The 20,194-nt window shown below is 36.0% G+C and overlaps 1 protein-coding gene across 1 annotated transcript in view; it reads right to left on the bottom strand.

Annotated features, from left to right (window-relative positions):
• EPHA6 (EPH receptor A6) overlaps positions 1-20,194 on the bottom strand; it is a 1,024,550-nt gene that overhangs the window by 122,971 nt on the left and 881,385 nt on the right. The window contains exon 13 of the mRNA XM_055567870.1: positions 13,048-13,109. Coding sequence (XP_055423845.1) covers positions 13,048-13,109 — 62 coding nt within the window. The remainder of the gene's footprint in view (positions 1-13,047; positions 13,110-20,194) is intronic.

Below are 20,194 nucleotides of genomic sequence, written 5' to 3'. Positions count from 1 at the left end.
CAAATAACGATCTATTTATCCATGTGTAGCTGAAAGAAATAGGCTCACTTATTCATACATGAGGTATGGCAAAAATCTATTTCTCTACAAATGATGTAAATCTCTCCTTCAACAAAATCTATATTCCTTTTTCTAGTCCTTGTTAACATAAGCCTTCTCAAGTGTAGTTTAGGATATAGTGGTTTTCTTGAATAAGGTAGCTGGTTAATGAATAGTGACTGAATAAATAACCTTTGATACTATCTTGTAGTACATTGGTTGCTATTGCTATATTATTCCTATTGCTGTGTATAAAAAAAAGTTATCTTTTTTTTTAAGGTGGGACAGTGGTTTTCTTCCTTTTATGCAGCCGTTCTATCACAGCATCCACTATATGCCATGCCTTGTGTCAGCACTCAGTAAATATTAATTCAAATTGAATTGAATTGTTTATGAGGGGAGGAGAAAAATGTGAGAGTGCTGAGATTTAATATCTTTGGGCTGCCTTCTAGAGATTAATCAAAAAGAAACTATGAATTTTTTTATGACATATAGTTTTTTCCCCAGGAAGACAGATTCAAATGAAAGAGAGCGAATGTGGCATATTTACACACTGCATCTCAGAGCTTAGTAGCTGGAATTCAGTTTGTCTTCATTCTTCTTTTCCTTTGCTCGCTCAGCCTGACTGTTGAGAAACACGGAGCTTAACCTCTAAGTGACAGAGAGGGTGAGCCTGATTAGAAGGTGGTTTCTGAAAGCTGCATATAACATCTGTTACTTCTGAAAACTGCAGAGCTCCACACAACCTCCTCTCTGACTCTGGAGCACATTTCCCAATCTGAGCAGTCACTGGCACGTCACATTGTCTCCACAGTAATACAATCTCTTGTTGATGGTTTTCACAACCCAGTCTTGTGGGTTGTGCCCCACAGACACTGTAAAACCTCTCAGTGTTTTACATTCATCCTAGGTTAAGCTCAAGTACTTAGTTTTTGCTTAGCACAAATGTAGGGTTTGAGTGCCATGTTGTCCTAAAGTCATCACGTTATTGTTTAACAACTTAAAAAAAAAAACAAACCAATATATTCAGGGTTTTCTTGAAAATACAAACATCACTCTGTCAATCATTTGCTTAAAACCCTTCAAAGATAGAACAAAGTATAGTATTCGATATAAAGTTTTGGCTTTGCCTTTGTCTCTACTTTTATGTCCTATTCTAATTCAAATTTTTGGTGTTTAATTCACCACCACAACATGTTATTTCTCATCTAATGTGCTTTGTTTATATGGCTCCCTCTTCCAGGAATTGGAAGGGTTGCCCCTTCTAGTCTTTGGGCAACCAAGATTTTCATGATAAGCATCATATCTTTTGGGATGTCCTTAATAAAATCCCAAGTTCATTCTTTCAAACAAGACTCATTTAACCTCTACTGCAGACCAGTTATTGTGCTAATTGCTGTAATCCAAGTAAGAAGCAAAAGAGAAAGGTACCTCCTCCATTTTACCTATATTTATTTGAAAGCAGGAAAACAGAAAATAAAAATTTAACTGGGGCACGAAACACTGACTTGTGTATAGAGAACAGAAGTGGAGAGACCAATTAGGAAAATATTAAAGAAGGCTGAGCGCCAAAGAATTGATGCTTTCAAACTGGTGATGGAGAAGACTCTTGAGAGTCCCTTGGACTGCAAGGAGATCAAACCAGTCAATCCTAAAGGAAATCAACCCTGAATATTCATTGGAAGGACTGATGCTGAAGTGCTGATACTTTGGCCACCTGATGCAAAGAGCTGACTAATTGGAAAAGACTCGGCTCAGAAAGGTTGAGGGCAGGAGGAGAAGGAGGTGACAGAGGATGAGATGGTTGGATGGGATCACTGACTCAATGGACATGAGTTTGAGCAAACTCAGAGAGATAGTGAGGGACAGGGAATCCTGGCATGCTGCAGTTCATGGGGTCTCAAAGAGTCGGAGACGATTTAGCTACTGAACAACAACAACAAAGAGTAACCAGGATAGAGAAACTGGTGATTAAAACTCAAAACTGAATCAAGATTGAGATCTACTTTAGAGACACAGCTAGCAGGACTTGCAAGGAGTGGGGAATTGGTCAGGAAAGTGGAGGAATAAAGTTGGAAACTGTTTCTTTTTATTGCTCTCAAAGCATCTTGTCTATACTAACATTAGCTAAAGCTGTGTGTGTGTGTGTGTGTGTGTGTGTGTGTGTTGGCTCTCCCACTAGCTTGACCATAATCTCACTTCAATCTCAGGACCTAGCACCACGCCTGACACTCAGTAGATATTCAACAGATACTCACTGGATTAAACTGAACTGAATTTATTTTTCTCTTAATGGACTAAGTACTTCTGGCTTTTAGTCAATAATAGAATATTTTCTTGAAGTATTTTTTATGGAAAGTTAGATTTACTACAAGAGATTCTCTGAGAAAATCATGAGTAAATGACAAATACTGACTATACATGTAAACATCTTCACTTCTGAGTACAACCTCCAGAATTTTGTATTTTTGCTAGAGAGTGAAGAAAAGGGGAATAAACATGTTATACAGATGTCTGCAGTATCTGTTTCTAGGTCTTCACTAGAGAATTATAGTAATGTTGAGCCCATCGACAGAACAGCCTTACAAATTATCAAAGACCCATGGATCATAATATATATCACTGTCATCAAACATTCTTGTTGAAAAATGTGCAATACTCCTTTGTACAGAGTAAATAATTGTTATAGTGACTCAGTATCCTAAAAACATTAAACACGAGTGATAAACAACACTATACCTAGTAGATAATAAACTACTATTCTAGAGGAGAATTAATAAAAATTGCATGTCATCATTTAACAAATATTTGCCAAGAATTCAATTCACTATGCTGTTCAATTCACTTGGTTAGCTACAATAAATAAATCAACTTGCAAGGATTCCTTACAAAAGTGGTGAAATAAATACTGTTGGATAATGACAATTTATGATTTAAAATGAAGTGACAGAGGATGAGATGGCTGGATGGCATCACTGACTCGATGGACATGAGTTTGAGTGAACTCCTAGAGTTGGTAATGGACAGGGAGGCCTGGTGTGCTGCGATTCATGGGATCGCAAAGAGTTGGACACGACTGAGCGCCTGAACTGAACTGAACTGAATGAACATTTGGTTATTATGTATGTCAAAAGACTTTTTTAGTTTACTAACCATGAGTTATAAAAAAATGGCACCAGCCTTTCAAAACAGAGTGGCAAAAATAGAAGGGTGAGCTGGAGAGTTGTAAAATTATTACTTCCAAAAATGCTGACTTGAACTACAAAATGGCTATGCAGGAAATGTACTTTACTAAGTGGTTTACAAGAGATTGAGGTATACAAACAGTGGACACTTTGTTAACCTCTTGTCTCCCTACTTTTGTGTTGCTTGAGGACATTCTGAGAAAACTAGAAGTTGAAAGAAACACAATGGTTTTCTAAGGCACTGATGATGAGAATCTCTGAAGAGTCACAACAGAGAAGAGATGAATTCCATGTTTCTAATTGTCCCTTAGCCCAAAAATATTCTCATCCATACTGTGTGAATGTTCTCACTTCTTTTTTTTTTTTTCTAACTGAAATTTCATTATTAAAATTCTGTTTGGGCCAAATTCACAGAATCAAAAGGTAAAATGGTGGTTTCAGGGACCAGGTGAGGGGGATATATAGAGAGTTACTCATCATTGTAGCTCAGCTGGTAAAGAATTCTCCTGCAATGAGGGAGACCTGGGTTCGATCCCTGGGTTGGGAAGATCCTCTGACAAAAAGAATGGCTATCCACTCCAGTATTCCGGCCTGGAGAACTCCATGGACTCTGTAGTCCATGGGGTCGCAAACAGACTTGACTGAACAACTTTCAATGTGCATAAAGGGCTAGTTAAGCAAGATAAATAAACTCTAGAGAGCTTCTGTACAATAATATACCTGTCATGAACAATACCATATTGTATACTTAAAATTTTGTCAAGAAAGTAGATCTCATAACCAGAATAACGTAAAATGAAAAAAAATTATTTGGATTTACAAGTTCATGTAAAAATGCAAAATTATCTAGGAGAATTAAAATAATATTTGTGAATCACATATTAGTATGAATTAATCTAGTTTTCTCCAGGGATGGGGAGCCTGGTGGGCTGCCGTCTCTGGGGTCGCACAGAGTCGGACACGACTGAAGCGACTTAGCAGCAGCAGCAGCAAGATCTGTGACAATGAAAGAATGGGAGCAATGAAAGAATGGGGACAATTAGGATGGGGTAAAGGTCCAAGTTACAGGTAATTCTATGAAGTAGAAAAAAGCCTAGCCTGGGGATGAGAAGGGTAGGAAGGGTGTGCTACCATATGAATTTAAAACAGAAAAAATTAAACATCTGAGGATCTGAGAAGAGGATATTAAGAAAGGGGTGGATGCTGCATAAAAATGGACTGCCCCCCCCACCACCCCCTCCCCCGCTAAAATAAGGCACAAAAATCTATTCCATTTTTTTTTTTTTGAAGGAAACTACAGGTCTTCTTTGTATTGAAAGTTACATCCTTGAGCTGTATTCTGTGTTAAAGAGGCTTTTATGGATCTGCCTAGGGACTTAAGAAGAAGCTTTAAAAGAAATATTTATGGGAAAATGCATCCTGAGTTCTCAACAATTGATTTATAAGTGACTTTGCAGAAAACAGTCCTTGGAGGATTACTTCTATAACTTAAGTTTAAAGTTAAAATTCAGTTTTTATATGTTTCTAAATCAGGAAGTTGACCATGCTATGACTTTTTAAAATGTTCTTGAATTAGAAAAAGAAGTGGCTAAGGTTATTTATAGGTCTGAAAAGACCAGATCATTCTTGTTTAAAATAACCACTGAACAAATAATAGTCAATATCTCCTTTTAACTCAAGCCTTGGTTTTTGTGACCACCGCAGCTGAAAATCTTGTTATAATTTCTTATAGAATATTTACTAAATCCTTCAAGGCTTCATTATTTTGTAGTAATTGTGAATTTGGACTGAAGCTAGCCCAAGTTGTATTTTTAGTTATAGAAGGGAAAGGCCACCAAGAGTGGAATCGGAAATTTCAATCATAAGGAAACTAAAAATGTCATCTCTAATACATGTAAAAAATCTAGGAAGAAGAATAGATGTGTGAAACATGACAGTTGGATTTCAAATTATCTTTTAATAAAGTGAATCTGAATATATAATATACCTTTAACTTACGGAGCTTTCTATTGAAATTGATTTTTTTTTGTTTTTGCTTAGATTTGTACAAAGGTAAACTACGATAGTTACTGTGTGCTGCACTTAAATAAAGCCAGTAAAACTTAAACTTTTTTGTTTAGCATCTAGGGGAGGGTGTAACACAGTGCCAAGATCCTGAGGAAGCATCACTGGAGTGCATCAGAATTATTGCGAAAATTTTTGCAAAATATATCTGCTTGGGTACTGCATGTGTATTTGTCAGTAGGGTGGAGATTCTGATTTCCAAGCATGGTTGAGAACCATAAGTTTTGAGTCTAATATTCAGTTTTGTAAATAAAAACTCTCCTGTATGGTTCAAATGAGGGGTTAGGAATGACTATAGAAGAGTTCAGGAAACTGTATTCAATTTATCTATATATCACTATAGTATAAATTACCTATCAATTAAAAACTTTAATATAAAGTCCTGTATGCAAAATGAGAATTAATAGGAATATTAGAAAATACAACATGGTACCAGATACTACAAATGACACAACACGTTTATAGTACTAAAATGGTTAAAGAGATCAATTCAGGCTATTGTATATTGATGTGCTAACTCCGAAATGCAGTACTTGGATGCAATCTCAAAAATGACAGAATGATCTCTTCGTTTCCAAGGCAAACCATTCAATATCACAATAATCCAAGTCTATGCCCCAACCAGTAACGCTGAAGAAGCTGAAGTTGAATGGTTCTGTGAAGACCTACAAGGCCTTTTAGAACTAACACCCCCAAAAAGATGTCCTTTTCATTATAGGGGACTGGAATGCAAAAGTAGGAAGTCAAGATTAACACCTGGAGTAACAGGAAAATTTGGCCTTGGAATACGGAATGAAGCAGGGCAAAGACTAATAGAGTTTTGCCAAGAAAATGCACTGGTCATAACAAACACCGTCTTCCAACAACACAAGAGAAGACTCTATACATGGACATCACCAGATGGTCAACACCGAAATCAGATTGATTCTATTCTTTGCAGCCAAAGATGGAGAAGCTCTATACGGTCAGCAAAAACAAGACCAGTAGCTGACTGTGGCTCAGACCATGAACTCCTTATTGCCAAATTCAGACTAAATTGAAGAAACTAGGGAAAACCACTAGACCATTCAGGTATGACCTAAATCAAATCCCTTATGATTATACAGTGGAAGTGAGAAATAGATTTAAGAGCCTAGATCTGATAGATAGAGTGCCTGATGAACTATGGAATGAGGTTCGTGACATTGTACAGGAGACAGGGATCAAGACCATTCCCATGGAAAAGAAATGCAAAAAAGCAAAAGGGCTGTCTGGGGAGGCCTTACAAATAGCTGTGAAAAGAAGAGAAGCGAAAAGCAAAGGAGAAAAGGAAAGATATAAGCATCTGAATGCAGACTTCCAAAGAATAGCAAGAAGAGATAAGAAAGCCTTCTTCAGCGATCAATGCAAAGAAATAGAGGAAAATAACAGAATGGGAAAGACTAGGGATCTCTTCAAGAAAATCAGAGATACCAAAGGAACATTTCATGCAAAGATGGGCTCGATAAAGGACAGAAATGGTATGGACCTAACAGAAGCAGAAGATATTAAGAGAGGTGGCAGGAATACACAGAAGAACTGTACAGAAAAGATCTTCACCACCCGGATAATCACGATGGTGTGATCACTGACCTAGAGCCAGACATCCTGGAATGTGAAGTCAAGTGGGCCTTAGAAAGCATCACTATGAAGAAAGCTAGTGGAGGTGATGGAATTCCAGTTGAGCTATTCCAAATCCTGAAAGATGATGCTGTGAAAATGCTGCACTCAATATGCCAGCAAATTTGGAAAACTCAGCAGTGGCCACAGGACTGGAAAAGGTCAGTTTTCATTCCAATCCCAAAGAAAGGAAATGCCAAAGAATGCTCAAACTACCACACAATTGCACTCATCTCACATGCTAGTAAAGTAATGTTCAAAATTCTCCAAGCCAGGCTTCAGCAATACATGAACCGTTAACTTCCTGATGTTCAAGCTGGTTTTAGAAAAGGCAGAGGAACCAGAGATCAAATTGCCAACATCCGCTGGATCATGGAAAAAGCAAGAGAGCTCCAGAAAAGCATCTATTTCTGCTTTATTGACTATGCCAAAGCCTTTGACTGTGTGGATCACAATAAACTGTGGAAAATTCTGAAAGAGATGGGAATACCAGACCACCTGACCTGCCTCTTGAGAAATCTGTATGCAGGTCAGGAAGCAACAGTTAGAAGTGGACATGGAACAACAGACTGGTTCCAAATAGGAAAAGGAGTACGTCAAGGCTGTATATTGTCACCCTGTTTATTTAACTTATATGCAGAGTACATCATGAGAAACTCTGGACTGGAAGAAACACAAGCTGGAATCAAGATTGCCGGGAGAAATATCAGATATGCAGATGACACCACCCTTATGGCAGAAAGTGAAGAGGAACTAAAAAGCCTCTTGATGAAAGTGAAAGAGAAATTGAAAAAGTTGGCTTAAAGCTCAACATTTAGAAAACGAAGATCATGGCATCCGGTCCCATCACTTCATGGGAAATAGATGGGGAAACAGTGGAAACAGTGTCAAATTTTATTTTTCTGGGCTCCAAAATCACTACAGATGGTGACTGCAGCCATGAAATTAAAAGACGCTTACTCCTTGGAAGGAAAGTTATGACCAACTTAGATGGCATGTTCAAAAGCAGAGACATTACTTTGCCAACAAAGGTTCATCTAGTCAAGGCTATGGTTTTTCCAGTGGTCATGTATGGATGTGAGAGTTGGACTGTGAAGAAGGCTGAGTGCTGAAGAATTGATGCTTTTGAACTGTGGTGTTGGAGAAGACTCTTGAGAGTCCCTTGGACTGCAAGGAGATCCAACCAGTCCATTCTGAAGGAGATCAGCCCTGGGATGTCTTTGGAAGGAATGATGCTAAAGCTGAAACTCCAGTACTTTGGCCACCTCATGTGAAGAGTTGACTCATCGGAAAAGACTCTGATGCTGGGAGGGATTGGGGGCAGGAGGAGAAGGGGACGACAGAGGATGAGATGGCTGGATGGCATCACTGACTCGATGGACGTGAGTCTGAGTGAACTCTGGGAGTTGGTGATGGACAGGGAGGCCTGGCGTGCTGCAATTCATGGGGTCGCAAAGAGTTGGACACGACTGAGTGACTGATCTGATCTGATCTGATCTGAACTCCTAATTTAAGAGTAAAAAGTTCAGTCATTGATATGCTTTGTTCCAAGTATACTATGCTTTCATATATTTGGATGCTGACTGTCACATATTTTTAGAATAGTCTTTGGTATTAAACTGGCACAGGCGTAATAACTCATTGACATGAAGTTTCACATATTTTCTTCTGAAAAAATGTAAGTAAAGGTATGTAATTCAACTGTAACTTTTAGGGTTTAAAGATAGATATTGGTGGATAAGTGTAATTCACTCTTTTTCTACTGTTGAATATAAAATGAATGTGATGTGGATTAATTATGCTCTTAAACCCCAGCATAAATATAACTCCACAAAACACAATTTACAAGAAAGAGTGTGCTAATAAAACACAGCTCTCATTATTAATATATAACTAGCATAAGGTAAAATGCTATCTTTACTAGATTTATAATTTGAGTACATAAATATTTAAAAGATCCCTTTAATTTTTTAAATTAATATTTGCTTTGCATTTGTTCAAGGAAAATCTTCAAATGTCTAATAATTGCTTTTGGAATGCTGATATGCACTTTTATGTATTATTTAAATACTCATATTTGTGAGGTATACCCAGATTTTTAAAAATGGTGAACATTAAGAATATTTTTAGCCACTAGAAAAAGTAGACCAAGAAGTAACAGGAAAACAATTTTAAAATACTCATTGGCTTTCCTGGTGATCCAGTGGTTAAGAATCAATTCACCTGCCAATGTAGGGGATATGGGTGTTCCATCCCTGGTCCAGGAAGATTCCACATGCTGTGAGGCAACTAAGCCTGTGTGCCACAACTACAGAGCCCATGCTTTAGAGCCTGCGAGCCACAGCTCCTGAAGCCTGTGCATCCTAGAGCCCATACTCTGCAACAGGAGAAGCTAATGCAATGAAAAGTCCATGCATTGCAATAAAGAGTAGCTCCTGCTCTCCACAAGTAGAGAAAGCCCAGATACATCAACGAAGACCCAATGCAGCAAATAAATTAATAAATATTTTTTAAAAACCTCAAAACTAAGGACATCTTCTGAAATATATTATAATAATAATAGATAAAATTATGGAGACATTACTATGTGCCAGACATTTTCTTGGAGTTTTAGGTCTATAAGATATTCATTACAATAAAGTCATAATAGCTACAGAAAGAAGTTAGTGCCTATTCTTAACCTTATTTTGTGGATGCCATCATCATTGAATATTCTTTCCTGCTTTAACACCTGATCCTACACCCTGGTGAATGCTATTGACTCAATGTTCAAAATGTATCACAGAGTCTACCATTTTCCATCAACTCAACTGCAACTATCCTAATCTAAGCCTCCATCATCTCCTTACCTGGATTATTGCAAAAGCCTCCTGATTTCGCTGTATCCATCTGTACCTCACTATAGTCTCTTCTCTGTACAACAACCAGAGCAACTGTTTTAAAACATAATCAGATTATTTTATTTTATAAAAAATGCTATTAAATAAAGGAGTAATTTTTTTGCTCTTGACATAGGATACCTCAAATTTTTAAAGTATTTTATAACTATTTTTATTTGGATTGCTAGTTAATATTGCTATAAGAAAAGGAGGTCCAAAGATTTAGGGATAAACAGTTGCCAGGTCAGCGCCTAAAAGTGTTTATGAAATCTATATGTATAGTTAGACTGTGCAGGAATAAGCTTCAGGGCTGTGCTTCATTTACACTAAAGCATTTCCTTGGAAAACCTAGGAGAACTTACCTACCAGTGAGGTCATATCTTCTGGGCAGTCAGGCTGATGCTCCACTTTGCTGAGTCAAAATGCATTTTATTTTAAAAGGTAACACACACATATACTTATATACCTACCCACCTCTCCTTTTCCACATTTACATGCACATACACACTTACACACAAACATGCTTACTTAACCACACCATTGTCTGCTAATATATTTCTTGAGAAATGTCTGCAAGGATCTAAATAGTAGGTTTATGCATTCAGTGGAGTATCAAAACCAGCCAGCCACTGACACCAGACTATAATCTTGTACTTGGTTTGCTACCATTCCTTCATATAAAACAGGGAATTGAAGTGATTTTCAAATAGTGTGGGAGACCAAAGGGAAATCTTTTTTATCTCCAGTAAGCACAGAATGCTATTAATGAGCCGTGGATGGCTCCCCTACTACGGCATGCACTTAGCTACTTCCTCCTCTCTGTGATTGCAGAAGCTGTGATTATCAAATTCTAAAGCAGTAGTTTCAAAAATGACTTGGCTTTTGAGACTATGTGGGATATTTTGAGACTATATATATATATATCTTTGCTTGCCATGGGGAGCTGAGTATCTGCTATTGACATAAAGTTTATGAAGCACTTTGAACTTCTGAGATAAAACAGATATGATTACAAAGAAAGAATCATAAAAAAAGAGTAAAAAGGGAGTACTGACCCTATGTTTTTTTATCCCATTCATATGATTTTATTTTAATACTAATTCTTGTGAGGAGGGGACGCAAGACCCCATGGGGAGATGGTAGTGAACTTATAAGAAGAAGTAATAAGTAATTTAAGATAAAAGAATTTAATGTGTATAAAACCATGGCTTTTGGATTCAGAGACTTGAATTTTAATCCTTGATCTACCCATTACAATATGTCAGGCTTTATTCTATATGCTTTACAATTATCAACTCAATCCTTACAACAACTGCATGAAGTGGATACAAGTAATATTCCCATTTTATAGATAAGTAAACAGAGGCACAGAAAAGTTAGTCACTTGCTAAAGTCACAAGATCACACAACCAGTAAGTGGCAGAGCCAAGACGAACTGAGACGGTATATGTTAATGTTCTTATAGTATCAGTGAAAGTAGCCACATTATTTGAACATTTATTCTTTCCCAGATTGTATTGTGTCTAACCAATTGTGCATAGAGCTGAAAAATATTAGTTTTTAAAATTTAAATCATGAAACTTACCACTTATAAACATGTTGTATGTTTATGAGTAAATATTTTATAATGTATATTTTCTTTACAACATGTTTTAATTAATTCAATTCAGCAGGATAAAACTTACATCTGAAACTAACATTTCTCTCCTAATTTGCTTGTGGCAGTCATTTGATCCAATTTTCAGCAGCAATTTAGATGAGTATTTGTTACATTACTTGCCATTATACTCAGCTCTAGGATATAGTAGATAAAAAATCTCAAGCATCATTAGATAACAAGTCATTTTGATATGTATCTGATAAAAGTGCATTTCTGGATACACATAATGGAAAGGCATAAGTATATATGCATTTCAAATACCATAGGAGGTCCTGATAAATTATCCTAAAGTAATTTCACACATTTACAGGAGAAATGGATACAACTATAAAATATATTCTGAGAATGGCTACAGAAAAGAACAAATTGTTTAGGTCGCTAAATGCCTATGAGTTTCATTTTGCCTTAAAGAGCATACTTGCTTGAGAGTATGCATTTTGTGAAGAGTATTGCTCTATAATAATTAGACGATTTTGCTGAATTCAGCTTCTGGCATTGAATCTGGACATCAAGTACAGTCAGTGTAAATATATCATCACTGTTAATGTTGAGATCAGTTGGAAGAAGAAGGAATGAAATAGAGAAAAATAAATGAAAATGGGATCAAGAGAGAGAGGTAAGATACACAGAGAATTTCTCCAAATAACACTGTGCAAAAAATGAAGTGAAGAAAGAATGCCTGAGATCATTTATTCACATAAAAAATGTAGAAAAACATATAATACAATTCAAATAGCAAAAGTCAGTCTTTTTTACATAAGAAAATTGGCTATGTCTCTGTAGATAAATATATATTAAGGAATACAGTGACATGCACATATGTGACCTCTGCTGGGGTGAAAAATATTTAGTCCAGTGATTATTTTTTATATTTATATTTTCCCCTATCAATAAATATTTTTATAGCATATGATGGCTCTTTAAATACCAAAAATATCATAAATACATTTTGAAATATAACTTCATGGTGTCTTCTTAGCTGTGCTATTCTGTACTACGACATAAAACAAATGAGTTTTGTATATGCCATATTGTCAAGGATAAGTCACTTTAAAAATAATGCTTAAAATTTTTTTGTTCTAAAATAGCCAGAGGTTAATTCTTTCTCATTTTGTTTTCTAAATAGCCAAATGAACTTAAGATGAACAAAGCTGATAAAATCCATCTTCCCATATGAACTTGAGTCACTATTGGTAAGTATATATCAATTTAAAGGGTTCAGCACTATATATAAGGCATAAAATATTTTGCTAAATAGTTAAATATAATAAAGCAAAATGAAAGGCTATGTGAAGCAACTGAATTTCATTTAATCTCTTTCTTTATAACATCATTTGAAATATGTATATTTGATATGGCAAGTCAATTTATAGGAGAAATCAAATTATCATGTGTATATACTTCCCCACCTTAGTAGCTGTAACGTATCACAGTATCAGAGAAATGCACCCTAGAGAAATTGCTGCTATTCTTCATGGAAGAATCCATGAATAACATTACGGAAAAATTAATTTATGGTAAATGTTTTAAATCTAGAACTCAAAATAGCTCATTTAAATGCCATCAGAAAAGAACACCTCACCCGCAAAAAGGAGTCTAGGGATCCATTCTCCATATATTCCACCACAATCATTACTGGTCTGCCTGCCAAAAGAGCAAGAGAATATATAAGGATTAGAGCAATTACAGAAATATGTGCTACAGTTAGAGATTTCCAGCTGTGGCAGCTAAATTATTTATATTTTATTAGTAGGAACTTCATTTTCCAACATGCTTCTATAAATTTTAAGCATATACAGTTCTCCATTTTTATAGCATTATTTCCTTTGAGCTCATAAAAAGAACATGAATTACAATATGAATTACTAAGTAATTAAGCATTCCTTTTTAAGGCCCCGCAATCACTTGTTTAGATTATGTTGTCCTGAGCTTTTCCTTAAAAGACAATCAACAAGCTGAAGTCAGAGTTTAAGCCGTTACTGGAACTGCTCTGGCAGCTGTGGTACAACTTCTCATCCAGTGATGCAGTAATTATGGCAGAATTACATTAGACTTAGCCTTTCCAAAATACTCCTAAAAGCAAAGCAGAAAGAAGAAATTCATAAATTCTCTTTAAGAAAGTATAAGTCATCAATCATAGTCTACTTTTAAGGTTTTTTAAGTAGAAAAACGCCAGTAGATTGATGAATGCTACAAAGTTGGTGGGATTTGTAATAGTTCTTGATCGTGTCTTTATTGGACCTAGATTAGATCCACAGAACTATGATGGCAGTACATGAAAAGTAAATAACTCTGATTTCATAGTCTAGTGCAGGAGCTAAAATCAGAAGTTGAACATCATTTATTTCTTTTTTATCATATCTATTTGCAATTGTTACAGTTCCCAATCTACCTCTATTAGATAGAACATTCAACATAAATAGCTGTTTTCTTTTTCAAAGAAAAGAATCTATTTGTTCTGCCCAATTGCCCTAGTTTAAAAGGTAAATTCATTTTAGGGAGGGAAAATTATATTTATCTGAAATAAATATGTATGACATATTTGCTTTTTACTTCTGTATTTCTCATTTTTCATTGGGATTTTTAGCAATTCCATCTGCACTATGCACAGAGTTTTTCTTCAGGAGCACAAAGAAGATCTGGAAAGAAATTATGTGTACCAGTGATGGAAATATTAGGCCTCATATTGTAATTCATGTCCGTTTTATGAACTCAAAGCCTTAAGGGTTATAAAGGGTGACTGGAACAAATTAGTACAATGTCTGCAAATGCTAGATTTTACATTTGAATCTGTATTTTAAAGAAAAATGTGCTGAAGGTTAAATGTAGTAATAAAGATCCCCATTTATCATGCATAGAATTAGAATCCAAAGAAGTTTCCCATTTTCGCAAATTTCTATAATGTTCCTTAAAGTCATTAATTTTACCCAAATACATATTAAAAAAAATCAGAAAATATTGAGGTCAAATGAATTGTCAGCACTACTGAAGGGATTTAGAAGATTCGGGCTTTAAATCTGAGAATATGTCATGAAATCCTTTATTTGGCCATTGATTCCAGAGAGCTTGAAGACAGGAGCTGGATGCAAACACTTGGTTGGCAAGGTGGGGAGAATAAGAGGTCCTTTTTATACTTAAATATAAAAATTATGAACTCAATATTCCAGTTTGAATGATAATAGATTATGGATGTTAAGAGAAAATCTTGGTTATTACAATGTCTGCCCAAGTTCTTCTTTTCATAGTCGCACTTTTCTATCTATCTTGACCATTGCTGTCAGAGAAACATATTTATTTTCTAAAAAAATATTTTAAAACAAATAAAAATGTATTTTTAAAAACTGACATTCCCTATTACCCAGAGAAATTGAGGCATAGAAAATTAAATTATTTGTCCAAAATTCAACAGATGGGAAGTGGCAGTATCAAGCAGTCTGTCTGAGAGCTTAAGCTCTTACTTCTATGCCAAAGGTACCTCTCAGGTGTGTTTTATAGATCAGAACTGTGGGTCCCTTCCTGTCAGTCAATCCTCTCCAGAGGCGGACTGCATTGCTCCTAACCAGTCTTTTCATTCACTGGCTCATCAACTGTCATTCTCACCTATACTTGTTCAGTCCTGTTTCCTTCTCCCTTTCTTTTTGGTATTCTCCTGCCAGGATTATCTCCCAACTTGTTTGCTTCCCTAATCATACCTCACATCTCCCTAGAATTTATATACTGTACCCCGACCTTGAAAGTCTCCCATGATGACATTTCCTAATGGTCGCATTCCCATCACATCTATTGTCTGCATTAGGAAAAGTGTTCCTGGTTTTGTAGTAGGTTGTTTTCCCTTTCACCTTCCCATAGATGCTTTGCATCTCTATTTACTGGATTTCTCAAGGTCACCTCCCATAGAGCTAAGCAGAGTAGGTGCTTCATAGAAACAAACTGATTTTTCTCATCATTTTCACAATTCCTAAGAGACTAACACTGAAGTATTTCAGCAAGATTCTAATCTTTGTGAATACAAAGTGCTTTGGAATTAGTTCTGTCTATAACTCCTTGGGAGATACCTTTATACAATCTTAAAATTCATCAGTGACAAGTTTCATCTTCTCATTAAAGATAATAAAGTATCAAATTAAGACTCCCCTGGTTTCTTATAAATTAAAGGTTTCACACCTGAGTGCTGCGTCTTTTGTATTTTGTTCAGTAGCATCAATTGAAAGCATTTGTTATTAAACTAAGGCATTTTTTTTTTTTTAGAATATTGATAGTATCTAACCTGCAATTTGCTCCCTAGTGGTTTTCTATAGGAAGTTAGCTACACTGTGAAGATTACAAGTTTACAGTCTATGATTACCTTTTCTAATCAAGAAAATTGATAAGTATAAGGGAAATTATCAAAGTTAGGATGGTATTCTTTAAAGATGAGGTTAGGTGAGAGAAGTCTATTGGTTACAGTGCTTTTTCTGTGTTATTGTTCAGTTCAGTTCAGTTCAGTTGCTTAGTTGTGTCTGACTTTTTGTGACCCCATGGATTGCAGCACGCCAGGCCTCCCTGTCCATCACCAATTCCAGGAGTTCACTCAAACTCATGTCCATTGAGTCGGTGATGCCATCCAACCATCTCATCCTCTGTCATCTCCTTCTCCTCCTACCTAAAATATTTCTCAGCATCAGGGTCCTTTCAAATGAGTCAATTCTTCACAACAGGTAGCCAGAGTATTGGAGTTTCAGCTCCAGCATCAGTCCTTCCAATGAATATTCAGGACTGATTTCCTGAATCAATGTTATTGTTAAATATGTAGAAATTATATGTTGCATTTTTGCTCTTAGAAAATATATTTGGATGTGATTCTTTTTTATATTAAATATTTTCAAAATATTTCAGCTTATTTCCATTTTTACAGTTTTTTAAAAAAATTATTTACTTTAATTGGAGGCTAATTACTTTACAAAATTGTAGTTTTTTTTTTTTTTTGCCATAAATTGACATGAATCAGCCATGGGTGTACATGTGTCCCCCATCCTGAACCCCCCTCCCACCTCCTTCCCCATTCCATCCCTCTGGGTCTTCCCAGTATCAGTTACCCTAAGTGCCTCATGTTGTAGGATTAACTTCGTATTCACATTGCGCTGAAATGAATGGACAAGCTCCATGGTTCTTAAATGTTTGTCATCTCAAAATTCCCAGATCTTTTTTTTAGAAGCCTTACCAGTTAAAGAGCTCTTCATAAACACTTCTGCAAGTCACACAAAAAGTGAATTTCTTTGGTTTTCCTTCATGAATAGCCCGGATATTGTTACAGATATTTTGAACTGCTTTAGAATCAAGATTCTATAAGAAATCACTTATATTCTGAACACAATGAATCACAAAATCCAATGTCATCTTTTTCTGTACAGAGAACGATAATTTTCTTTAATCAGGACTTTTATAGATGATGAATTAATGAATCTTTTTCAAATTTGCAGCTTAATACATATGATGATTTTTATACAGGAGGTATTGAGAAACCATACAATAATAAGACTATTGTTAAAGGAAACAAAAGAGAGGTATTCTTTAAATGTTTCAGGGAAATGTGGGGGCAAATATTTTGGCCTTTTTTGGCCTCAGAGAAGACTCTGAAAGGAGATTTTAGATTCAACATTTTCATATAAATGAGTTTTTGCTGGATGTAATGTTTTGTATCAGCTTGGCAATTTCTCATGTACAATTTCTCAGTATTATTAAGAATCTAACAAATCTCAACAACCCTAAAACTATTACAGATTTATATTAATGGTAATTTATTTAGCATTATATAGCATCCACATTTTGTCTAATAGACAGCAAAATTTGTGATAATAATTTGGATTGACAACTAGACTGCTTGTATTTTTTCCTCCCAAGTTGTAATTCAGGACTTTTTGAGCCGGTTATTTATTTCTACCTCCCTGTTTGTGCTGTACTAATAATGAATTATAATTATAATCCCAAATGGATTTGATAACGAATGAAATGGTTTTCTTATCCCTCTAAGGCTGGATGGCATCACTGACTCGATGGACATGAGTTTGAATGAACTCTGGGAGTTGGTGATGACAGGGAGGCCTGGCGTGCTGTGATTCATGGGGTTGCAAAGAGTCGGACACGACTGAGCGACTGAACTGAACTGAACTGAAGGCTTTCAAAGGATGTGGATGACATAAATTTGAACATTATATATTAAATAATTATTTTCATTCACAAGATAAGAACTAAAATTGGAAGACTGTTTTCTTAACACTGTTGTCTGATGATTGTCAGATCATGTCCCAAATGAAGTGTATTCTCAGTGAATTCAAATACAAACTTCAAAAATTTCTCTTGAACTTTCTTTTCCTCCTCTATTCCTGTTTTAGTTAAGATACCACCATGCATCTAATAACCTAGGTTTGAAACTCTATTGTAATATTGGATTCTCTACTTTATCAAACCCTTCTTAGTCCATAAGTTATTAAGTGGTGCTGACTCTATCAGATCAGATCAGTCGCTCAGTCGTGTCTGACTCTTTGTGACCCCATGAATCGCAGCACGCCAGGCCTCCCTGTCCATCACCAACTCCCGGAGTTCACTCAGACTCACGTCCGTCGAGTCAGTGATGCCATCCAGCCATCTCATCCTCTGTCGTCCCCTTCTCCTCCTGCCCCCAATCCCTCCCACCATCAGAGTCTTTTCCAATTAGTCAACTCTTCGCATGAGGTGGCCAAAGTACTGGAGTTTCAGCTTTAGCATCATTCCTTCCAAAGACATCCCAGGGCTGATCGCCTTCAGAATGGACTGGTTGGATCTCCTTGCAGTCCAAGGGACTCTCAAGAGTCTTCTCCAACACCACAGTTCAAAAGCATCAATTCTTTGGCACTCAGCCTTCTTCACAGTCCAACTCTCACATCCATACATGACCACAGGAAAAACCATAGCCTTGACTAGACAAACCTTTGTTGGCAAAGTAATGTCTCTGCTTTTGAATAGGCTATCTAGGTTGGTCATAACTTTCCTTCCAAGGAGTAAGTGTCTTTTAATTTCATGGCTGCAGTCACCATCTGTAGTGATTTTGGAGCCCAGAAAAATAAAGTCTGACACTGTTTCCACTGTTTCCCCATCTATTTCCCATGAAGCAGATGACACCACCCTTAGGCAGAAAGTGAAGAGGAACTCAAAAGCCTCTTGATGAAAGTGAAAGTGGAGAGTGAAAAAGTTGGCTTAAAGCTCAACATTCAGAAAATTAAGATCACGGCATCCGGTCTATACAAAATCTATTATCACTGTTCACATTCTGCATTTGTTTTCTCTTGCTTGACCTTTTACAATAATCATTTATTAGTTGTACCTGTTAATGCTTACATAATATTTATTTTAAATATTCAGCAATATAGCATATATACATATTTAAGTGCCTGCTATGCATCAAGTACTCTTCTGGTTTCTGGAGAAACATCTCCAATCAATACAAGATTCAGCTCTCATGGAGTGTATAGTGGAAAGGTGGATAGAAATAAGTAAAGAATTGCTATAAAGGGCTAAAGACTGTTTTACATATTGCATTGTTTCTTCAGGATTAAAGTCCAGACTGCTTGGCAACTACATTCCTTCTCAGTCTCTCCTCTACCTTTGTTTCCTTTGTTATCTTTTACCACCTTAGTTCTGTTACCTCCTGTTTTTCAAATTCTCTAGGGCACTCATAATTCTCTAAGAATGACTTTACTTGTACCTTCCTCTTCTCCTTGGAAGACTGCCGTCTTACTCTCTTCATTTGGTAAAGTCATATACTTATTTATTAGAAAAAAAAAAAACCAGAAACTTAAATACCATCTCCACTGTCAATGCTCCTGTGAATCACTTTTGTTTTAGGAAGATTTTATTGTTTACTTTCTCTTCTATTTACATTTCATCAAGAAATTATATAACACTTACTAGGTATGACGAGATGACCTAACTACATAGGTGTCTGCCTCCTTCTCTAAAATGCCACTGAGGTCAGGACTGATGCTTAATTTGTGTCTGTAAATTCACTATCTACATTTAGCACAGAGGGCAGTACATACAAGGTATACAATTTTTTTTTTTTTGATTGGAATGTCAAAAGGAACACACAAATAAAGATGTTTTCTAAGAGTAATTCTAGACCTAGAGCAGAGTTACTGAAATAACAGAATGGCAAATCAATGGACTTTAATTCTAAATTATTTGTATTAAGGGGACAACAGAGGATGAGATGGCAGGATGGCACACCAACTTGATGGACATGAGTTTGAGCAAGCTCTGGAAGTTGGTGATGGAAAGGGAAGGCTGGAGTGCTGCAGTCCACAGGGTGGCAAAGAATTGGACAGGACTGAGTGACTGAACTGAACTGACTTTGCATTATTAAAATATGGTTTTGAACAGAAAAAAAAAAGCAAAATTCCAATTTCAGCTATGCTACCTTCATGATCTTGGGCAAATTATTTTAGTTCTTCTTTAGCTTTTGCATCTATACAATGAGGATAATATTACATATCATATATACTTTTTCAAAGGAGTAGATGAAAAAAAAGTACAATTGACACAGAGTCTGGCAATAGCTGCCACTCAAAAATGGTGGTGTACCTTTATTTTTTTTCCTTTTGGGTATGGTTACCAATTTCCCCTGATTATTATAATTGTACACTAGGCAGAAAAAATAGTTTTATAAAATTTATAAAAAAATATTTCCATATTTTACTGTACTTTGGTGTTGATAT

The sequence above is a fragment of the Bubalus kerabau genome, chromosome 2 (genome assembly GCF_029407905.1).
Source record: "Bubalus kerabau isolate K-KA32 ecotype Philippines breed swamp buffalo chromosome 2, PCC_UOA_SB_1v2, whole genome shotgun sequence".
Classification (NCBI taxonomy): domain Eukaryota; kingdom Metazoa; phylum Chordata; class Mammalia; order Artiodactyla; family Bovidae; genus Bubalus; species Bubalus kerabau.
Note: the sequence above shows the minus strand (reverse complement) of the source record. Positions and strands in the feature narration are given on the sequence as shown.